Genomic DNA, 20,025 nt, shown 5'->3' with positions numbered 1-20,025 from the left:
TCCTGTCCTTGTGCCATGCCTGTGTCCTCCTGTGTCACTGGGGACCCGTCCCCGTGATGTGTGGGGTCCACTGTGTCACTGGGTCCTGTCCCCATGACATGCGGGGTCCTCCTGTCCCATCGGGGTCCTGTCCCTGTGCCATACCCATGTCCCCCTGTGTCAATGGGTCCTGTCCCCATGACACGTGGGGTGCCCTGTGTCACTGGGTCCCGTCCCCATGCCATTCCCGTGCCCCTTGTGTCACAGGGGTCCCGGCTCCGTGACGTGTGGGGTTCCCTGTGTCACTGGGTCCTGTCCTTGTGCCATGACGGGGTTCCCTGTGCCATCGGAGTCCTGTCCCCATATCATGTCAGTGTCCCCCTGTGCTATTGGGGTCCCATTTCTGTCCCATGCAGTGTCCCGTCCCTCTGCCTTCCCTGCATCCCCCTGTGCCATTGGAGTCCTGTCCTTGTGCCATGCCGGGGTCCCCCTGTGCCACTGGGGTCCCATTCCCGTGACATGCGGGGTCCCCTGTGTCACTTGGTCCCGTCCCTGTGACATGCGGGGTCCTGCCGTCCCATCAGGGTCCTGCCCTGTGCCATGCCCGTGTCCCCCTGTGCCACTGGGGTCCTGTCCCCGTGACGTGTGGGGTCCTCCTGTCCCATCAGGGTCCTGCCCTGTGTCATGCCCATGTCCCCCTGTGCCACTGGGGTCCTGTCCCTGTGACATGCAGGGTCCCCTGTGTCACTGGGTCCTGTCCCCATGACATGCTGGGTGATACATGCTCTCAGGTGAGAGGGGACAAGGGGCTTGGGGACAGGGTCGGGGGGGAGACATGGGACTTGGGGACATGGGCAATGGGCATGGGGCTGAGGGACAGGTGAGCATGGGGACATGAGAGTTGGGCATGGGGACGTGGGACATGGGGTTCCCTGTGCCATCGGAGTCCTGTCCCCATGTCATGTCAGTGTCCCCCTGTGCTGTCGGGGCCCTATTACTGTTCCATGCGGTGTCCTGTCCCTCTGCCATGCCCGTGTCCCCCTGTGCCATTGGAGTCCTGTCCTTGTGCCATGCCGGGGTCCCCCTGTGTCACTGGGTCCCGTCCCCACGACATGCCCGTCTCCCCCTTTGTCATTGGGGTCCCATCCCCGTGACATGTGGGGTCCCCTATGCCATTGGGCTCCTGCTCTGTGCCATGCCAGGCTCCCCCTGTGCCATGTCGGGTTTGTCCTGTGCCACGTGGGGTCCTGTCCCGGCGCTCTGTGGTGTCTCCTGTGCCATGGAGGGGGTCTTGTCCTGTCCCATGCCCGTGTCCCCCCATGCCACTGGGGTCCCATCCCTGTGCCATGCCCGTGTCCCCCTGTGCCATCAGGCTCCCGTCCCCAGGCCGTCGGTCTCCCCCATGCCATCACTGCCCCGTCCCCGCGCCACGCAGGGGGTGACCGTCGTGCAAGGTGAGGTCCCCCCTCATCCTCCCCTCGTCCGTCCGTCCATCCGTCTGTCCCCCCCCGCCCCATCCCCGGTGACCCAGCGGAACCGGGGCTGACCCTGCCCCGGCGTGGGAGGCCGCACCGGGGAGGCGCTTCCTCAGGAAACCCCCCGGCCGCTGCCCGCCTGGCGTGGCCGCCGCCGCCAACATCGCCCGGTGTCGCCGCCACGGCACCGCCCGTGTCTGCTGCCGGGGGGGTACGTGTGCCACGAGGGCCCCCGTCCACCTACGGGCTACCCACTGGGTTGTGGGGTACCCACCGGGTTGTGGGGCGCCCACCAGGTTGTGGGGCGCCTACCGTGCACAGGCACGCTCCTGGAAAGGGTGGGCACGCCGGCGGGGTGTGCGCTGAGGGGTTTTGCATGCTCGTGGCTGTGCGGGGTGCTCACAGGGGTGTGCAAGGAGGGGTGCGCACCCTCACAGGGTGCGTGGGTGCTCGTGGCGGTGAGGTGGGGGGGGTTGTGCAGAGGGGTTGCACGGTGCTCACGGGGGTGCGGATGCTCGTGGAGGGTCGTGCAAGCTTGCAGGCTGTGGCCGGAGGGGTTTTGCATGCTCATGAGTGCGTCAGTGCTGGCTGGGTGCGCGCGGAGGGGCGTGCGAGCTGGCAGGGCGTGCGTTAGCTTCGCACGCTCGCGGGTGCTCGCAGGGTGATTTGCACCCTCGCGGGTTTTGCACGCCGGCTTGCCCGGTGCAGATGCCCAGTGCCGCCCCGGCTGAAGATCCAGGTGCCGTCCTGGATTTTGGGTGGGGGGTCAGGGTGCCACCCCTGGGTCCCGGCTGCCCTTTGGGTGCCAGCCTGGGTGCCTGCTGCTGCCCCGCAGGTCATGCCGCTGCTAAAGAAGACACCCAAGGAGGAGGAGGAGGATGGCGACCCCTTCGCCGCCAACCCTGAGAGCCGCTACCGCCGGCGGGCCACCCTGGAGCGCTTGGTGGGTCTGGCACCCTTTGGCCGTGCCCGCCGCCCCCCACCCAAAGACGAAGACGGGGACGGTGGCCGGGCACGGCGGCGGTCGGAAGATTTCGGGCTGTTGAGGCGGCTGCCGGGTCGGCGCAAGGCCAGCGTGGAGGCGCTGGCGGAGAGGCCGGTCCCCAAGCGCAGCTCGCTGCTGCGGCTGGCCTTGGGGACACGGGGACGGCGGGGGTCCGTGGGTGAGCGCCCGCCAACGGTGGAGAGCGAGGAGGTGTCCGACGGGGACCAGGATGGCGGGGGACAGCGGCAGGAGGGGCGAGGGAAGGCCAGGGAGCCGCTCTCGGGTGAGAGGGGATGAGGGGCTTGGGGACAGGGTCAGGGCTGGGGGGGGACACGCGGGACTTGGGGACATGGGAAATGGGTATGGGGACGAGGGACAGGTGAGGATGGGGCCATGGGCCATGGGCATGGGGACGTGGGATGTGTTGGTGTGGGGACATGGGCACGGGGACGTGGGACATGGGGATGGGGACACAGGGATGGGGACACGGGGACGTTAGAGGACATGGGGAACCACGGAACGTGGGGCGTGGGGCTGCAGGAGGACATGGGACATGGAGCGACACGGGCATAGGGGTTGTGGGATGTGGGACCACAGGGGGCATGGGACACCATGAGATGGGGATGTGTGCCACGGGTGGCCTCGGGTGCCGTCAGAGCACCCATGGGTGCCCCCCCCCTCCCCTTTAAAAGTGCTGGAGATCCTGGAGCTGATCCAGCGGCGGGAGCTGGTGGCAGCCGACGAGCAGATCATTGCGCTGGAGGCAGAGTGCATGGCCTCGTCCCCGTCCCCTGTCCCCACAGCCGGGCGGCAAGCGCGGGACGTGGCCCTGCTCTACGAGGCGCTGCTGGCGCAGCTCTGGGCGGTTGTGGGCGAAGCGGTGCCCGCCGGCCGCCCTTACCCTCCCTTGCGCTCGGTGATCCGGGTGCTGGAGCAGGAGGAGGTGGCCGATGGCCGGCACCCACCGGGCACCCCGGGGCGCCCGCGTGCCCTGCGGCGTCGCTGGCAGGAGGCGGTGGGACGGGCGGCGGGAGAGAGGTTGGCGCAGGTGGCGCCCGCCGCCGGGTTGGGCGCGCGGTTGGCGGCGCTGGCAGGCCGGTTGGTGGGCGATCTGGGTGCCGTGCGGTGCCACGTGGCACCTGCTTACCCCCCCGAGTACGGCGCCTTCGGGGTCTACGCCCGTGGGTACCACCGGGCGCTGGCGCAGCAGCTGGGAGCGCTGGCGCAGAGACCCCTCGCCGTGCCCGACCTCTACCTGCTACTTGACTGGCACAGCAACACCTACCCCAGGTGAGACCCCCCCCGGCACCCGCTGTCACCCATGGGACCCCACAGCTTCTGCCCCCCCCCAGCACACTGGGCACCCCAGGCCACCCATGGGACCCTGCAGCATCCACACTTGCAGCACAGTGGGCACACTCTGCCACCTGCTATCACCCGTGGGACCACCCCCGGCACATTGGGCACCCTGTGGCAACCAGTGTCACCCATGGGACCCCACAGCATCCGAAACCCTGGCATGCTGGGCACCCTGTGCTGCCCATGGGACCCCTTGGCACGCTGGGCACCCCTAGGGCTGTCCCCTGGGTGGTGGTGGGTTCTAGGCACCCCAGTGCCACCCTGGGTGGGTGCTGAGGTCCATGTGCCTGCAGGGAGGTGCTGGGGCACCCTGAGGTGGGGGCCCTACTGCAGGCACAGGCGCTGGGGCCCCTCTTGCCCCCCGAGACTCAGCGCAGCCTCGAGAGCTCCTGCATCGCCGCTGTCAAGGTACGGGCACTGTGATGGGCAAAGGATGGGACCTGGGATGGGAGCATGATGGGCACCAGGGTGGCACTGGTGCTGGCACTGGGATGGGCATGTGATGGGCACCGTGGTGGCACTGGAATGGGCACCAGGACGGGCACCAGGGTGGCACTGGGAGTGGCACACAGTGGGCATTGTGGTGGCACAGGAATGGGCACCAGGGTGGCGCTGGTGCTGGCACTGGGATGGGCATGTGAAGGGCACCGTGGTGGCACTGGGATGGGCACACAGTGGGCACCGTGGTGGCACTGGGATGGGCACCAGGATGGGCACCAGGGTGGCACTGGGACGGGCACAGAGTGGACAACGTTGTGGCACTGGAATGGGCACCAGGATGGGCAGCAGGGTGGCACTGGGACGGGCACAGAGTGGGCACTGTGGTGGCACTGGGATGGGCACCAGGATGGGCACCAGGGTGGCACTGGGACGGGCACAGGGGCACACAGTGGGCACCGTGCTGGCACTGGGACGGGCACAGGGGCTGTCCTGGAGCTGTGGGCTGGCAGGGGACCCTGCACCCCGCTGTCCCCACACCTGCTGTCCCCATGCCCGCTGTGCCCTGTGCCAGGCGAAGGTGGAGGTGGCAGTGGCGCAGGAGCTGCAGCTCAGTGAGGACACATGGGCAGAGGAGGCCTCCAGCGAGGAGCTGCAGGAGGGGCTGGCCACCCGCGTCACTGGGGTACGGGCACGGACACAGCGCCCACCGGGCACCTACACCTGAGGGACATCCCCCACTCTGTCCTTTGGGCCCATCCCCTGGGGACCCAGGGCTCTGCGGGGTGACCCACAGCCCTGTAGGCGTGCTGGGGTCACTGGGCACCCCATAGAGACACCAAAGTGCCCGGGTACCCCATACAGATGCCAAGGTGCCCCAAGGGGATGGTGGAGTTGTTGGTACCCCAGGGGATGCCACGGTGGTGGCCGTGTCCCTGGGGTACAGCGGGGTGGTGGCCGTGCCCCCACCCCCAGCAGTGCCTGTGCCCACAGCTGCTGCGGGCACACGTGGACCGAGCCCCCCAGATCACCCCCGAGTTTGGCATGGAGATGGCACACAGCCTCCTGGGCGTGCTGGTGGCCTTTTTGCACAGGTGGGCATGGGGACATGGGGGGACAAAGAGGGGACATGGGGATATGGGGGGACAAGGCATGGGCATGGGGATGTGGGGGCATGGGGAGACCGGGCGTGGATATGGGGACATGGGTACATCAGGACAGCAGATGAGCTCGGGAACACGGGGACATGAGGGGACAGGAGCTGAGCATGGGGATACAGGGATATGGTGGGGGGACAGGGGATGGGCACGGGGACGTGGGTGTCATGGGACAGGAGCCACAGGACAGAGCTGGGATGGCCATGGGGGGGGCAGAGGGGGCACAGGATGAGTGTGCACCTGGGTCCCAGGTCCCCTGGGTGCTGGGTCCCCAGGGTCCCAGCACGGGTGACCTGTCTGGGTGCCCTCAGTTTCCAGCGGAAGGTGGAACGGTTCCTAGAGGCCCCCGGCGAAGCCACCCCACCCGACGGTGCCACCGGCCGTGCCATCGCCCTGGTCAACTGCTGTCCTCCCTTCAGGTGAGGGCACCCCAAACACCCCCCCCCCCCTTCCCAGGTCCCTTGGGTGCTCGGGATGCTCAGGGTCCCCAGCAGCACCCACTGACATCCCTGCGGCAGGACCTTTGCCGAGCGCCTGGCGCAGTTCGGTCATCCGGAGAGCGAGGAGCCCCGACGGCAGGCCCACGCCGCCCTGGACAAGGTGACCCGGCTTTGCAACCATGTCCTCACCCAACGCCTCTTCGAGGATCTCAAGGTGCCCATGCGGCGCGGGACAGCCCGGGGAGGGGACGGCCAGCGCGGTGCACCAGGGTGCTGGGCAGGGTGTCCATCAGTTGTGCACCGAGCTGGGTGATGCCCACGGGTGCAATGCTCTGAGTGGCCTCCCACCCCACGGGTGCCACCCGTGGGTGCTGGGACAGCTGCCCACCCCAGCTGCTCCCCCCCAGCCCTACTTCAACAAGCTGATGAAGCGCAAGTGGCTGACCAGCTCCGACGCTTTCGACACCATTGTGATGCTCATCACCAGCTTCACCCAGAAGCTGCGTCCGCTGCGCCCTGAGCCCTACCAGGTGGGTGCCAGGTTTGGGGCCGCCGGGATCCAACGCCATCACCGGCGGCTTCTGCTGACCCTTGTGCCGCAGGTGCTGGTGAGCGAGGTGCACAGGCGGGTGCTCATCGAGTACGTGCGGCCACTGCTGCAGGTGCGCTTGGTCTGCACCTCGGCCAAGATGCGCGCCCGGGTGGCCGCCCGCCTTGGGGATGAAGCTCGCCAGCTCCGCGAGCTCTTCAGCCGCTTGGTGAGACTCCATCCGTCCCCTCCCCGGCACCCTTGGGTGCTTCTCAAGTGGGGGTGACGGCGCTGAGGTCCTCTGCGCCGGCAGGATTCGGCCTCGCCCTGGCTGGATTCGGTGGTGCCGAGGTTGAGGGAGCTGCTGGTGCTGGAGGACACGGCGGCGCTGCAGATGGAGGTGGGCGTCCTGGTGAGGGACTTCCCCGATGTCCGGTGAGTGCTGGCACCCGGCGGTGGTCCCAGGGGAGTGGCAGTGGGGTGGCATGGCCAGGTGGGACACCGTGGCCCCGTGGGGACAAGAGTGGGGTGGCATGCATCCCCGTAGGGACAGGAATGGGGTGGCACATGTCCCTGTGGCCACCACAGCAGGGTGGCATGGCCAGGCGAGATGCCACCTCCCTGTAGGGACAGGGGCAGGACACGGTGTCCCCATGGGGACCAAAGCGGGGTGACAGGACGCTGCGTCCGTCCTTCCCGGCAGCACCCGCCCCGCTGCCGGTCCCTCCTGGCTGCCCGCCGGGAAGCGGCCGTGGCCTCACGCCAAGTCCCCTCCCCATCCCCGAGTCCCCTGGGGAGCCGGTGGCACGCGCGGGCCCGGCAGGATGCCGCCACTTCGGGGGCTTTAAATAGAACCAGCGCTGGCTGCAACTGGTACCAGTTAAACCTGGGACCAGGCTTCGCCCCGGAGCCGGGTCTAACGCCGCACGCCGAAAGTGGGTGCAATGCTGCACCCCAAATCTGGGCGCGTCATGGTGCTCCAAAGCTGGATGTACTGCTGCACCCCAAATCTGGGTGCGTGCCTCTCCCTAGACATGGGTGCATCGCTGCACCCCAAATCTGGGTGCGTGCCTCTCCCAGGGGACCGGGGTGCCCAGCAGCGGGTGTCCCCGTCCCCTGAGCATCCCCATCCCGCAGACGGAAGCACGTGGCGGCGGTGCTGGACGTGCGGGGGCTGCGGAGCCAGGCGGCGCGGCAGGAGATCCTGGGGGTGGTACAGGACCTGGAGCAGAACGAGACCGAGCCGGGGCTGCCGCGCCAACGCGCCTTCTTCTCCGAGCTGACCGTGGCCCGCGAGGTGCGATGTCTGCCCTTCCACCTGCCGCGCCTGGCACGTCTCTCCCGCCTGCGCCTGCGTCGCCCGCACCCCCAGCGCCCCGGCCAGGCACGGCTCTGAGCGCCCACGACCACGGGTGGGTGCGGCGAGGCACCCCCAGGGCTGGGTGCTCACCTCCTGCATCACCCCAGCCATGCTCGGAGCCCCTCCGCAGAGCTGGGGTGGGGTAGGGGGGCTGTGCTGCCCCAGCTCGGAGCCCGCCCCGGCGCTGTGTATAAATGGTGTGTCAATGCTGTAAATTAACGCCAGAGCCAGTCCTCGTCCTTCGTTCTTGCTCCGGGTCCTCGTGCATGGGGACAGGGGCCATGGGGCCACCATGTGCACAGGGGATGGGGGACATGGGACTGTCCTCACAGACAGGGGATGGGGGACATGGCACTGTCCCCGTGCACAGGGGACAGGGGACATGGGACCAGCCATGTGCAGAAGGGATGCGGGACACAGCACTGTCCCCATGCACAGGGGATGGAGGACACGGGACCATCCCCAAGCACAGGGGATGGGGGACACGGGACCATCCCCAAGCACAGGGGATGGGGGACACGGGACCGTCCTCGTGCGGGAGCCAGTTCTTCGTGCGAGGCCATGAGAGGCCTCGTCCCGTGGTGACCGCTCCGGGGGGGGGAGGAAGGAAAGGGCCGCCGGTGCCTCGCCGGGAAGCCACTGCGGGGAGGGGGGGGAGGGACATACACACAACGGCCCTTCCCGGCATGGGGGGGACACCCAGCTGGACCCAGCCGGGTGGCAGGGGGTTGGGGACAGCGTGGCTCGGCCAAGGGCAGGATCAGGCCCTGGGGGGGGCTTGGGGGGGAAGCCACCCTGGCCCCACTCCATCCCGCCCCACCCTGCCTCGGCGCCCGGATCTGGCGCCTCGTGGGACACCTTGTCCCCCCACCCCCAGCGCTGGAAAATGGAGCAGGGTGGGGGGGACGGGACCGCGATATGGCCACCCCCCCATCCCACTTGCAACCCGCCACCCCCAGAGCATCGTCACCCACTGCTGCGATGAGCTCGTTGGGTCTCAGCATATCCTGGGGGGGGGGGGGGGGGCATGGATGAGGCCACTGTGTGCCCCCCCGCTCCCCCCCCCCCGTGTCAAAAATAGGCGAGTGCTGGATCCGGCCAGGAAGGAGCGAGAGCTAAAAATAAGTGGCCCCGGCACAGCCGCGGCGGGAGCGGGGCCAGGGTCACTGTCCCCCGTGCCGTGGGAAGGGGACAGTGGCGGCGGGGGCGGAAGCGGCAGCGCCGGGCAGGAGCGGCGGGAAGGGACAGGGAGACCTGGGGAGGGACAGGGGTGGCCCCCGTGCACAGATGGGGCATGGAATGTCATGCAGTGGGGGGGGGGGTGGCGTGGGGATGGGAATGTGGGGATAGGGATGTCACCGTGCCCAGATAAATGGGGACAGGGATGGGACCATGACCAGACACATGGGGAGAAGGAGGTCACTGTGTCTGGATGCACGTGAATGGGGATGGGACCACGCAGATACATGGGGACATGGATGGGACCATGCAGGGACACATGGGGATGGATCCCACCTTGTAGGGACACATAGGGACAGGGATGGGATCACCAGGGACACATGGGGATGGATCCCACCTTGTAGGGACACACAGGGACAGGGATGGGGCCACACAGGGACACATGGGGATGGATCCCACCTTGTAGGGACACATAGGGACAGGGATGGGATCACCAGGGACACATGGGGATGGATCCCACCTTGTAGGGACACATAGGGACAGGGATGGTAGCGTATAGATACATGGGGACAGGGACCCTCATTGTCCCCACAGTCCCTGAGTACATCCCCAGGCGCCGGGGGCGGGGGGGGAATGACACCCACCCCAGGGTGTGCCCAGCACGTTCTGGTGTGTCCTGGCGTCTTCCATGTGCCAGCCCCAGCGTGAATCACCAGGCGCCTGACGTCAAGGCCTTGGTGGAAGGAAGGAAACCACCCCCCTGGCAGCACGGCTGGGGCGTCAGGGGGACCCCCCAATGCAACATGCTGATGCAGCCCCTCCCAGCACCCAGATGGGCAGAGGACCCCCCAGACTGGACAAGGAGACCCTCAGATTGGGCAAGGACACCCCAAAGTGGTCAAGGACACCCCCCCAGACTGAACAGGCATTCCCTGAAATGGTCAAGGACCCCCTGCAAATTGAGCAGTGTACCCCCAAACTGGGCACAGACGCCCCCCCCAAACTGGGAACGGACTCCCCAGACTGGGCAAGGACCCCCCAAACTGGGCACAGACACCCTCCCAGCTGGGTAATACACCCCTCAAACTGGGAATGGACCACCCAAACTGGGCTCAGACCCTCCCAAACTGGGCACAGACACCCTCCCAGCTGGGTAATACACCCCCAAAATGGGAACAGACCCCACAAACTGGGCAAGGACCTCTCCAAACTGGGCACAGAGACCTTCCCAGCTGGGTAATACACCCCCCAAACTGGGAATGGGCCACCCAAACTGGGCACAGACCCCCCCAAACTGGGCACAGATGCCCTCTCAGCTGGCTAGTACACGCCGCAAACTGGGTGAGGACCCCCCAGAATGGATACGGACCACCCAAACTGGGTACAGACACCCTCCCAACTGGATAATACACCCCCTAAACTGGGAACGGACCCCACAAACTGGGCAAGGACCTCCCCAAACTGGGCACAGACACCCTCCCAGCTGGGTAATACACCCCTCAAACTGGGAATGGACCACCCAGACTGGGTTCGGACCCTCCCAAACTGGCCACAGACCCCACAAACTGGGCACAGACACCCTCCCAGCTGAGTAATACACCCCCCAAACTGGGAACAGATCCCCTAAACTGGGCGAGGACCCCCAAACCGGGCACAGACACCCTCTCAGCTGGGTAATACAACCTCCAAACTGGGAACGGACCCCACAAACTGGGCGCAGACCCCCCAAACTGGGGAAGCCCCCCCTCCTCGCCGCGGTCTCTTGGTGCTGCCTCCCCCTGGCGCTCACCCGCGGGACTGCAGGCACCGGGGGCGGGGCTTGAGCGGTGGGGGCGTGGCTTGCAAAGGTGTGGCCCTTCATAACCGTGGCTACAAGGCCCGCCCATCTTTACAGTTGATTGGCAGGCAGGTGGGCCAATGGGGAGACATCCCCCAAAAGCTCCAGGTCCCCAGGCATCTCTGACCCATGGGCTCCTTGTCCCCATGGCTCCACATCTCCCTGAAGCTCCCTGACCCACAGGCTCCATGTCCCCAGGAATCACAGAATGGTTTGGGTTGGAAGGGACCTTAAAGACCATCTAGTTCCAACCCCCCGGCCACGGGCAGAGACGCCTTCCACTAGACCAGGTTGCTCCAAGCCCCATCCAACCTGGCCTTGAACACTGTCAGGGATGGGGCATCCACAACCTCTCTGGGCAACCTGTTCCTTGGCCTCATCACCTTGGTGCTCTCTGTCCCTTCCTTTGCCCCCAAGGACCCACAACCTTTGGCCCATGTCCCCAAGGACACCATGGACACGTACTCCTCAACCCACAGCTGCCATGTCCCCAGAGGATCCCCAATCCATTTTCTCCACAAGAATCCCTCGGTGACCATAGGTCCACATAAGGTGCCACCCTTCTGGCAAGAAAGAAGAGACATAGGGCCGATCTGAAGCTGCTTTATTGGCCACGTTAGGATGGGTTGAGCGCGGACACGGGGGCTAAGCTGGCCCCAGAACAGTCACAAATACAGCACAGGCAATAATAATAATAATAACAATAATAATAATAATAATAATAAAAAATTAAACATCTCCTGGGGGCTGGCAGCCCCACGCAACAAAAATATATATATATAATATAGAGAGAGGACAGAGTCAACGCACTGGCGAAGCTTGGTCACAAGAGAGGGACGGCGCAGGGTTGGGGACACCGGAGCCACCAGCGGGACCCGTGCAGGCAGGGTGGATGGGGCAGAGCCGTTCACAGTTGGGTGGGGGACAAGCAGGATGGGAATCCACCCAACATTGTGGGTGCTGCAGAGGTGACCTGGAGGCCCAGCATCAGCAGTGGGGCTGGGACACCCAAGGGGGATGGGGACATGGAGTGTGGACACCATAGCAGGGGTGGAGACAACACATAGACACTCCCCCACCCCCAGCATGATGGAGATTTGGCAGGGGCACCTCTAAGGTGATGGAGAAGCTGCAAGAACCCCCATGGGATGGTGGAGATGCAGCATGGGCACCTCCAGGGTGATAGAGATGCTGCAAAGACCCCCCCTAGGGCAACTGGGGACACAGCAGAGACATCTCCAGGGTGATGGAGATGCTGCAAGGACCCCATGGCATGGTGCAGCTGTGGCACAGACACCTCTAAGGTGATGAAGGTGCCACAGGGACTATCCAAGGGAAATGGAGATGCAGCATGGACACCTCTAGGGTGAAGGACATGCCACATAGATCCCCCCTCAGGATGATGGAGATGACAGACATCTCCAGTCTAGCAGAAATGACACAGGGACCTTCCTGGAGTGAGGGAGATACAGCATGGCCATCTCCAAAGTGATGGAGATGGCACAGGGACTCCCCTCAGAACTATAGAGATCAGGCACAGACACCCCTAAGGTATCATAGATGCCACAGGGATCTTCCTGGGGTGACTGAGATTGGGCATGGACATCTCCAGAGTGAAGGAGATGCTGCATGAATCCCCATGGAATGATGGGGATCAGGGACGGACACCTCTCAGGTGATGGAGACACCACAGGGACATTCCCAGGGTGGTGGAAATCAGGCATGGACATCTCCAAAGGAATGGAGATGCTGCATGAATCCCCATGGAATGATGGGGATCAGGGACAGACACCTCTAAGGTGATGGAAACACCACAGGGACATTCCCAGGGTGGTGGAAATCAGGCATGGACATCTCCAGAGTGAAGGAGATGCTGCATGAATCCCCATGGAATGATGGGGATCAGGGACAAAACACCTCTAAGGTGATGGAAACACCACAGGGACATTCCCAGGGTGGTGGAAATCAGGCATGGACATCTCCAAAGGGATGGAGATGCTGCATGAATCCCCATGGAATGATGGGGATCAGGGACGGACACCTCTAAGGTGATGGAAACACCACAGGGACATTCCCAGGGTGATGGAAATCAGGCATGGACATCTCCAAAGGGATGGAGATGCTGCGCAAAACCTCATGGGGTGGTGTGGATCAGGCACAGACACCTCTAAGGCAATGGAGATGACAAAGGGACCTCCCCGGGTGGTGGAAATTGGGCAGGAACATCTCCAAAGGGATGGAGATGCTGCATGAACCCCCATGAGATGATGGGGATTGGGGACAGACACCTCTAAAGCAGCCGGGATGCCGCAGGAACGATGGAGACACATCACGGACACCTCCAACACACCAGCCCCATCACTGACACCTCGCATTCAGGCGCCAAAGCTGCCCTTCAGCCTCACCAACACCCCAACCCCTGGGCCAACCAATCAAAAAAAAAAAAAGGTGGGGGGAGGGAAGCCAAAAACCACAAAAAACACCACCCGGGGAGGGAGGAGGTGCCCATTTTTGGGGGGACCCCATTCACAACGCGAGGAGCGAGGGAGAATTCAAGGAGTCCGAGGACTGGTCGCTGCTGCTGCTCCGCTGATGCGAGGCTCCGCAGGTGGTTCCCTCTGGGTGGGTGAACACAAACGAAGACGTATAGGATGGGTTAGGTGGCCCTGAGGGGACCCCGGGCGCGAAGCAGCAGCTGGGGAAGGGGCCCTGGGCGCTCGGCTGGAACGGACCCGGGGGTAGGAAGGCGACGGTCCCCGCCGGCTCTTCCTTGCCCAGGGTGCTCACCTCGGCGGGGCCGGCACCCAAGGAGCCGACATCCTCGAAGGGGAGCTTGCAGGCAGGGGCATGGGCCACCAGGACGAACTCCAGCCGTTCCTTCTCCTTCTGCAGCTCCGCGATCTCCGACTCCAGCTCGGCTTTCTCCTCCTCCAACTGGTCCGTTTCCTGAAGTGGCAGTGGGGTGGGGTGAGATGGGCTGTGGGGGATGCCACTGTCCATCTGTCCGTCGTGTCCCCCGTCATCCCCCCCCCCAACCCAAGCCCTGAGGACATCCTGGCCTCCAGGATGGGGTCGTTCCTCCCTCCAGCATCGCTGGCTACCTATACATCCCCCCCTGATGTCCCCTGCTCATGGGGACAGCACCACCCCTCCAGCATCCCCAGATCTCCACCTGTCCCCCTCCAACATCCCTTGCTCATGAGGACACCACTGTCCCCCTCCAGCATCCCTGGGTGTCCACCTGTCCCCCTCCGATGTCCCCCTGCTCCCAGGGATGGCATCCTCCTCCAGCATCCCTGTGTGCTCTCCCACCATGTCCCCTGCTCCTGGGGATGGCATTGTCCCCCTCAGACATCCCTGGGCATCACTGTGTCCCCTCTGATGTCCCCAGGATCTGGGGATGTTGCCATCCCCTCTGGACATTGAGCTGTCCTCCTCTGCCATTCCCAGCTGCCAGGAGTGGTCCCCTTCTCTGATGTCCCTGGTTCTTGGGACATATCATCCCCCCTCCAACATCCCTGGCCATTGGTCTGTCCCCTTTGATGTCCCCAGCTCCCAGGGACAGTCTTGGTCCTCTGTAATGTCATCATCCCCAGGGATCAGGCTGTCCCCCTCCAAAGTTCCCAGCTCCTGGGAACACTGACGCCTCCCTCCAAGGTCCCTGGCTCCCTGAGATCTGCACCCATAGGGAAACTGGCCTGTCCCTCTCTGATGTCCCCAGCTCCCCTGTCCCTCTCTGATGTCCCCAGCTCCCAGGGACACCACTGTCCCCTTCCAGTGTCCCTTGATCCTGGGGACACTGTTGTCCCCATCCAAGATCCCTAGCTCTTCAGGGCAGGCACCCATAGGCATCCATCTGTCCCTTCCAATACAGCCAGGTCCTGGGGACATCAATCCCTCTGGTGTCCCTTGGTTTTGGGGACAGCACTGTCCCCCTCTAGTGTCCCCAGCTCCCTGGAATCAGGGTCTTCAGGCATCAGTCTGTCCCCCTGTGATGTCCCCAGCTCTGAGGGCATCATCATCATAATCCCTTTCCAGTGCCCCTTGGTCCTGGAGACACCACAATCCCCATCTAATGACCCCAGCTCCCCAGGATCTGCATCTGTGGGCATCACTCTGTCCCACTCAAATACATCAAATTCCTGGGGACATTGTCAGCCTCTTTGTGTCCCTTGGCCCTGGGGACACCACTTTCCCCATCTAGTGTCCCCATTTGCTCCTGTAGGGATCAACCTGTCCCCTTTCAACAAGCCCAAGTCAACCATCTCCTTCCAATGTCCCCATGACCTGGGGACACCACTGTCCCCAGATGTCCCTGGACACCTGCCCCCATAGACATCAACCCATCTCCCCCGTGATGTCCTCAGCCATTGGGGACATTGCCATCCCTCCACCATCCCAGGGAGCCACCACTGCCTCCCTCAGACACCCCCAGCTGCGGTGACACCGCCATCCCCAGTGTGTCCCCAAGCACTCACCGCCTGCAGCCGATCCGTCAGCTCCCGGCGCCGGTTACGGCACTTGGCTGCTGCCAACTTGTTCCTCTCCCGCCGCACCCGGCGCTTCTCCTCCTCCTCTGGCGTCAGCTGCCAGAGGGACAAGACCATTAGCCAGCTGCCACCCATGTCCCCAGGGTCCCACCACCCTCTGGGTCACAACTCCCCCCCCCCCCCACCACCCACCCAGGGGATAGGGACGCCACTCACCGTCTCCTCGCGGCTGCGCCGGGGACGGGCACGAGCAGGACGTGCCGGCGGTGCTGCCGGCCCTGTGGCAAAGGCACCCATGCCCGGCGTAGAGTAGCTGGGTCCTGGGAGGTCATAGGGATCGACGGGAGGGGGGTGCGCCATGGGTGCCCCTGGGGGCTGCGACTGGGCTACTGAGGAGATGAGGGTGGGCTGCACCAGCCACTGCAGGTCCTGGCTGGTGGTGATGGCCGTCACCGTGGGCACGAAGGAGCCGGGCATGTCCCCCAGGCCGCTGCACTCCTGTGGAGATGGTGGGTGGGGGGTTAGACCCTGCCTGACAGCACCTATGGCACTGCCACCCTCCCACTCTGCACCACAGCCTCGTGCCCCTGTCACTGACGTGCAATGCCCTCGTGTCCCCAGCACTGACACACGATACCCTTGTGCCCCTGGCACCAACGTGGTGCAAGAGCTCCCTGGCACCCATGCACAATGATCCCTGACCTGCAAAAGTTCCCTGGCACTGATGCACAATGCCCTCGTGCCCCTGGCACCAATGTACAAATACTTCCTGGCACTGACGTGCAAGAGCTCCCCAGCACGGAGGCCTGACGCCCTTGTGCCCCTGACACCAACATGCCATATGCCCTCAGGTCCCTGGCACAGATGTGCAAGCCCTTCCAGGCACCAACACATGATGCCCTTGTGCCTCTGGCACCCACGTGCAAGACCTCCCTGGCACCACAGTGCAATGACCTCGTGCCCCCGGCACAGACGTGCAAGAGTGTCCTAACACCCATGCATGACACCCTCGTGCCCCTGGCACCCATATGCAAGGCTCCCTGTCCCCCACCAGCAATGTGCAAGAGCCCCCCCAGCCCTAATGCACGAGGCCCTTGTGCCTCTGGCACTGTTGCATGAGGCCTCCAGCACTTGTGCACTGATGTGCAACCCCCACCCTCCCCAGGCCTTGCACACGAAGGGCCCCAGCACTCAGCTGAGGTGCCCCTGTCCCCCCCAGGGGTACCCCTTCTGCCTCCAAGCTGTTTGCAGCTGGCAGCACCCCCCTTCACTGCACCACGACACCCCCGCTTTGCACCGGGACCTCGCACACTGCTGGCGCACCCCAAAGTCGTTGGGGGGGTGGGGGGTCTGAGGGGACCCCCCAAAAATCGCACCAGGACCCAAATCCCATATGGAGGGGGGGCGGGCCCTGAGCCCCCCTCCTCCCCTTTTCCCGGTTGCACCGGACCCGGTGTATGTGTGGGCAGGGGTGTGTTGCACCGGGAGGGGCGGGATGCATCGCTCCCCCACCCCCCGATTCCCACGGGGGGAGGACCTGCACCGACCACGAACCGGCTAACCCCGGGTTGCACCGAGACCCGAATGGGAGGGGGTGCACTGAACCCCCCCCCCCGCCCCCCAGGTTGCACCGGGACCCGGCTGGGTCTGGGGTGGTGGTGGTGGGAAATACACCGACTCCCTCCCAGTTCACGCGTGGGACGAGCCCGATCCGCAGCAGCGCGCCAGCGCCGGCGGGGTGGGGGCGTGGCCTATCCGCGCGGTGGGCGTGGCCGCGCGGTGAGGGGGCGTCTCCCGCCCCCTTAGCAACAGGGGGGGGCGGCCCTCCGGCGTTCCAAAATAAACCCGCGCGCCGCCGTACGTGCGCCGCGTCATCACGGAGGGTTCCAACGCGTCACGCGTTTACGCACGACCCCGCCCCCTTGGCGCCACTCTTTCCCGCCCCCCCCCCGACACCCCCCCCCCCCCCCCTCTTGGCGGCCCGGTGCCGAGAGAAGCTTCTCACCTGCGCGGCCGCCGCCGCCGCCGGGCTCCCGAAGGAATCGACCGAGGAGAGGTACTGGGATTCGGCGGAGGGAGAGGAACTGCAGCGGGAACCCGAGTCGTAGTCACCGGGGAAACCTTGGTACATGGCCCCGGGGGCGCGGGGGCCGCCCCGCCACGCCAAGGCTGCGGGGTCAGGCTACCGGCATCCCGGTTTAGCGAGCGATCTCTCCCACCCCACCAGTGTCCCCCCCCCGCACCCGCTTGTCTCTTCCCCTCGCCGGTTTGGGGTGACGGTTTCGGCGGTCGGGGGAGGCTCTCGGTGCAAGGGTCCCGCTCCGGTCTACCGTCCCGCGGGGAAAGCCGGTGAGCGGCTACGAGCCCCGGTGCGCTCGTCCCAGGCTCCGGTTCGCCGGTGCAAAGTCTCGGTGCGCCGCTACAAGCTCCGGTGCATCCGTGGCAGGCGCCGGCTCGCCAGTACAAAGTCCCGGTGCAGCCGTCCCAGGCTCCGGTTCGCTGCTACGAGCCCCGGTGTATCCGTCCCAGGCTGCAGTTCTCCGGTACAAAGCCCCGGTGCACCGCTACGAGCCCCGGTGCATCCGTCCCAGGCTCCGGTTCTCCGGTGCAAAGTCCCGGTTCGCCGCTATAAGCCCCGGTACATCCGTTCCCAGGCTCCGGTTCTCCGGTGCAAAGTCCCGGTTCGCCGCTATAAGCCCCGGTACATCCGTTCCCAGGCTCCGGTTCTCCGGTGCAAAGTCCCGGTTCGCCGCTAATAAGCCTCGGTAAATCCGTTCCCAGGCTCCAGTTCAGCCGCTACCAGCCCCGGTACATCCACTCCCCAGCTCCGCCGGTGCAAAGTGCCGGTGACGCTCCCGCCGCTTCCCCCGGTCTCCGCTTTTTATGAATGAACCGCTCACGGCCGCGCCGCCGCTTTATACGGCGGCGTCCCGCCCCCTGCGCTGACGTCACGCCCGCCGCCGCCGCCGCTCCGGGACCCCCGGGACCCCCCCGACACCGCCGCCGCTGTTGCCGCCGCTGTTCTGCGGCCCTGGGAGCCGCCGCCGCCGTTAAGAGGCTCCGCGGCGGGCGGGGAACGGGGGGGATCCCTCGCTCCGCCCCTCCGGAGTTCCTGTGACGCAATTAGCCATATATGGGCTTGTCTCGGAGTGTTTGTTTGGTATCCTAGCAATGACGTCACAGGGAATCCCTTCGCCGCCGCCGCCGCCGAAACGCGTATTAATAGAAACGGGCGCCGCGGTTCTAGAAACGGCCTGAACCGTCCGGGGCGACGGCCCCGCACCCCCGGTAACCCCCTCGGTAGCCCCCCCCCGGACCCCCCCCCCCAACCCTGTCATCCCCACCCCTCCCCGGTAATGCCCCCCCCGGGACACCCCCACCCCCAATAACATCCCTCCCCGGGACCCCCTTCCCACGCGGTGACACCCCCCCCCCCCCCCCGGTGAGCTCTCGGTATCCCTTTTCCCCCCGCCGGTAACCTGCCCCGGTGTTCCTTCCCCACCCGGTGACCCGTCCCGTAACCCCCGCCCCGGGATTCCCCCCACCCCCGCCCCAGCTCGTGGTGCCGCGGCCCAAAGGACCGTCTGGGGGTGGGGGTGTCCCGGTAGCAGGGGGAGGATTGGGACCGGACTGCAGGAACCCGGTACCGGGGCAATGGGAAATGCTGCCCGGGGTGTTACTGGTATCGGACTGCACAGCACCGGGAGGGGGCCGGTATGGGGGGTCCCGGTACCGGGGCAATGGGTATTTTCCCTAGGGGCGTTACCGGTACCGGGCTGCAGAGCACCGGGGGGTCCCGGTACCGGGGCAATGGGACCCCCTCCACCTCCAGTACGCCACCGGGGCTGGGCTACAGAGCACCGCGGAGCCTCCGGGTGGTGGGTTCCCGGTACCGGGGTGCAGGGACGACCGTCCCCATCCCCCGCACTCCCGGGACGGGCACGGGAGGGGGGCGGTCCGGGTACAGGGGTGTCGGCAACCAGAGCCCCCCAGGGGGAGCCCGGTTGTTTTACAAGCTGATGTCACCGGCGGGAACGGGCGCTGAGTCACGGCGGGGCCACGGCGACCGGGGGGGCGGCGGGCAGTTCTCACGCCTCTTCATTCATTCATTCATTCACTCATTCACACCCTGGGTCTTTCATTCATGCCCCGCCCCCAGCTCGGGGGGGCTGGACCGGGGGGGGTCGCAGCCCCGTTGTCCCCGCCCCCACCCCCGCTGCCCCAAGGCCCTGGGTGTCCCCGGTCCTGGTGCTTCCCGGTGTCCCCGGGTCCGGCCCCGGTGCTTTTGGTCTCGGGTCCCACCGGTGCCCCTGCCCGGTGCCCCGGCCGGGTGCTCCCGCTGCCGGGCGGCCGCAGCCCTGGGGTCCCTACCGGGCTCTCCCCAGTGTCTCCAGATCCGGAGTCCCGGTGCCGGTGCCCCAGCCGGGCTCTTTCCCGTGTCTGGGCTCCGGTGTCCGGGCCCCGGTCGGGATCTCCCCGGTGTCCCGGCCCCGGGGGTCCTGGTGTCCCGGCTGGGCTCGCCCCGGGAGTCCCGGTCGGGCTTTCCCCGGGGTCCCGACCCTGGGAGTGTTGGTGCCCCGGCTGGGCTCGCCCCGGTGTCCGGGCCCCGGGAGTCCCGGCCGGGCTCTCCCCGGTGTCCCGGCCGGGCTCTCCCCGGGGTCTCAGTCCTGGGGTCCCGGCCGGGCTCTCCCCGGTGTTCCGGTACCGGGGTCCCGACCGGGCTGTCCCGGTGTCCCCGTCCCGTCCCCACGTGCCGCCGCCGCGGCCTGAGTAAACACGGCGCCTGTCGCCCCGGCG

General features: G+C 65.9%; 2 protein-coding genes across 4 annotated transcripts; one reads left to right on the top strand and one right to left on the bottom strand.

Annotated features, from left to right (window-relative positions):
* The first annotated feature begins 1,486 nt into the window (after positions 1–1,486).
* Positions 1,487–7,937, top strand: EXOC3L2 (exocyst complex component 3 like 2). Its single transcript, XM_069775962.1, has 12 exons — positions 1,487–1,665; positions 2,290–2,722; positions 3,132–3,729; positions 4,092–4,206; positions 4,811–4,921; positions 5,230–5,330; positions 5,705–5,812; positions 5,912–6,047; positions 6,241–6,363; positions 6,436–6,591; positions 6,676–6,797; positions 7,500–7,937. The coding sequence occupies exons 2-12, from the start codon at positions 2,293–2,295 to the stop codon at positions 7,756–7,758; spliced, it is 2,259 nt and encodes a 752-aa protein (XP_069632063.1). The 5' UTR covers positions 1,487–1,665; positions 2,290–2,292; the 3' UTR covers positions 7,759–7,937.
* Positions 7,938–11,327: 3,390 nt separating this feature from the next.
* Positions 11,328–18,495, bottom strand: LOC138683929 (protein FosB-like). Of its 3 annotated transcripts, none has more exons than XM_069777298.1 (4): positions 17,234–18,495; positions 15,445–15,726; positions 15,217–15,324; positions 11,328–13,684 (listed from the first exon to the last, which is right to left on the bottom strand). In XM_069777298.1, exons 1-4 carry the CDS (start codon positions 17,357–17,359, stop codon positions 13,265–13,267), a joined length of 936 nt encoding a protein of 311 aa, XP_069633399.1. In that variant the 5' UTR covers positions 17,360–18,495; the 3' UTR covers positions 11,328–13,264. The 3 variants fall into 3 exon arrangements, with proteins under 3 accessions (XP_069633399.1, XP_069633398.1, XP_069633397.1); XM_069777297.1 differs by lacking the exon at positions 17,234–18,495 and having other exon boundaries at positions 11,328–13,356; positions 13,526–13,684; positions 15,445–16,350; XM_069777296.1 differs by lacking the exon at positions 17,234–18,495 and having other exon boundaries at positions 15,445–16,346.
* Positions 18,496–20,025: the final 1,530 nt, after the last annotated feature.

Source organism: Haliaeetus albicilla, chromosome Z, assembly GCF_947461875.1.
Source record: "Haliaeetus albicilla chromosome Z, bHalAlb1.1, whole genome shotgun sequence".
In the NCBI taxonomy this organism is placed as follows: domain Eukaryota; kingdom Metazoa; phylum Chordata; class Aves; order Accipitriformes; family Accipitridae; genus Haliaeetus; species Haliaeetus albicilla.
The sequence above is the reverse complement of the archived record's forward strand: the minus strand, read 5'-3'. Positions and strand labels throughout refer to the sequence as shown.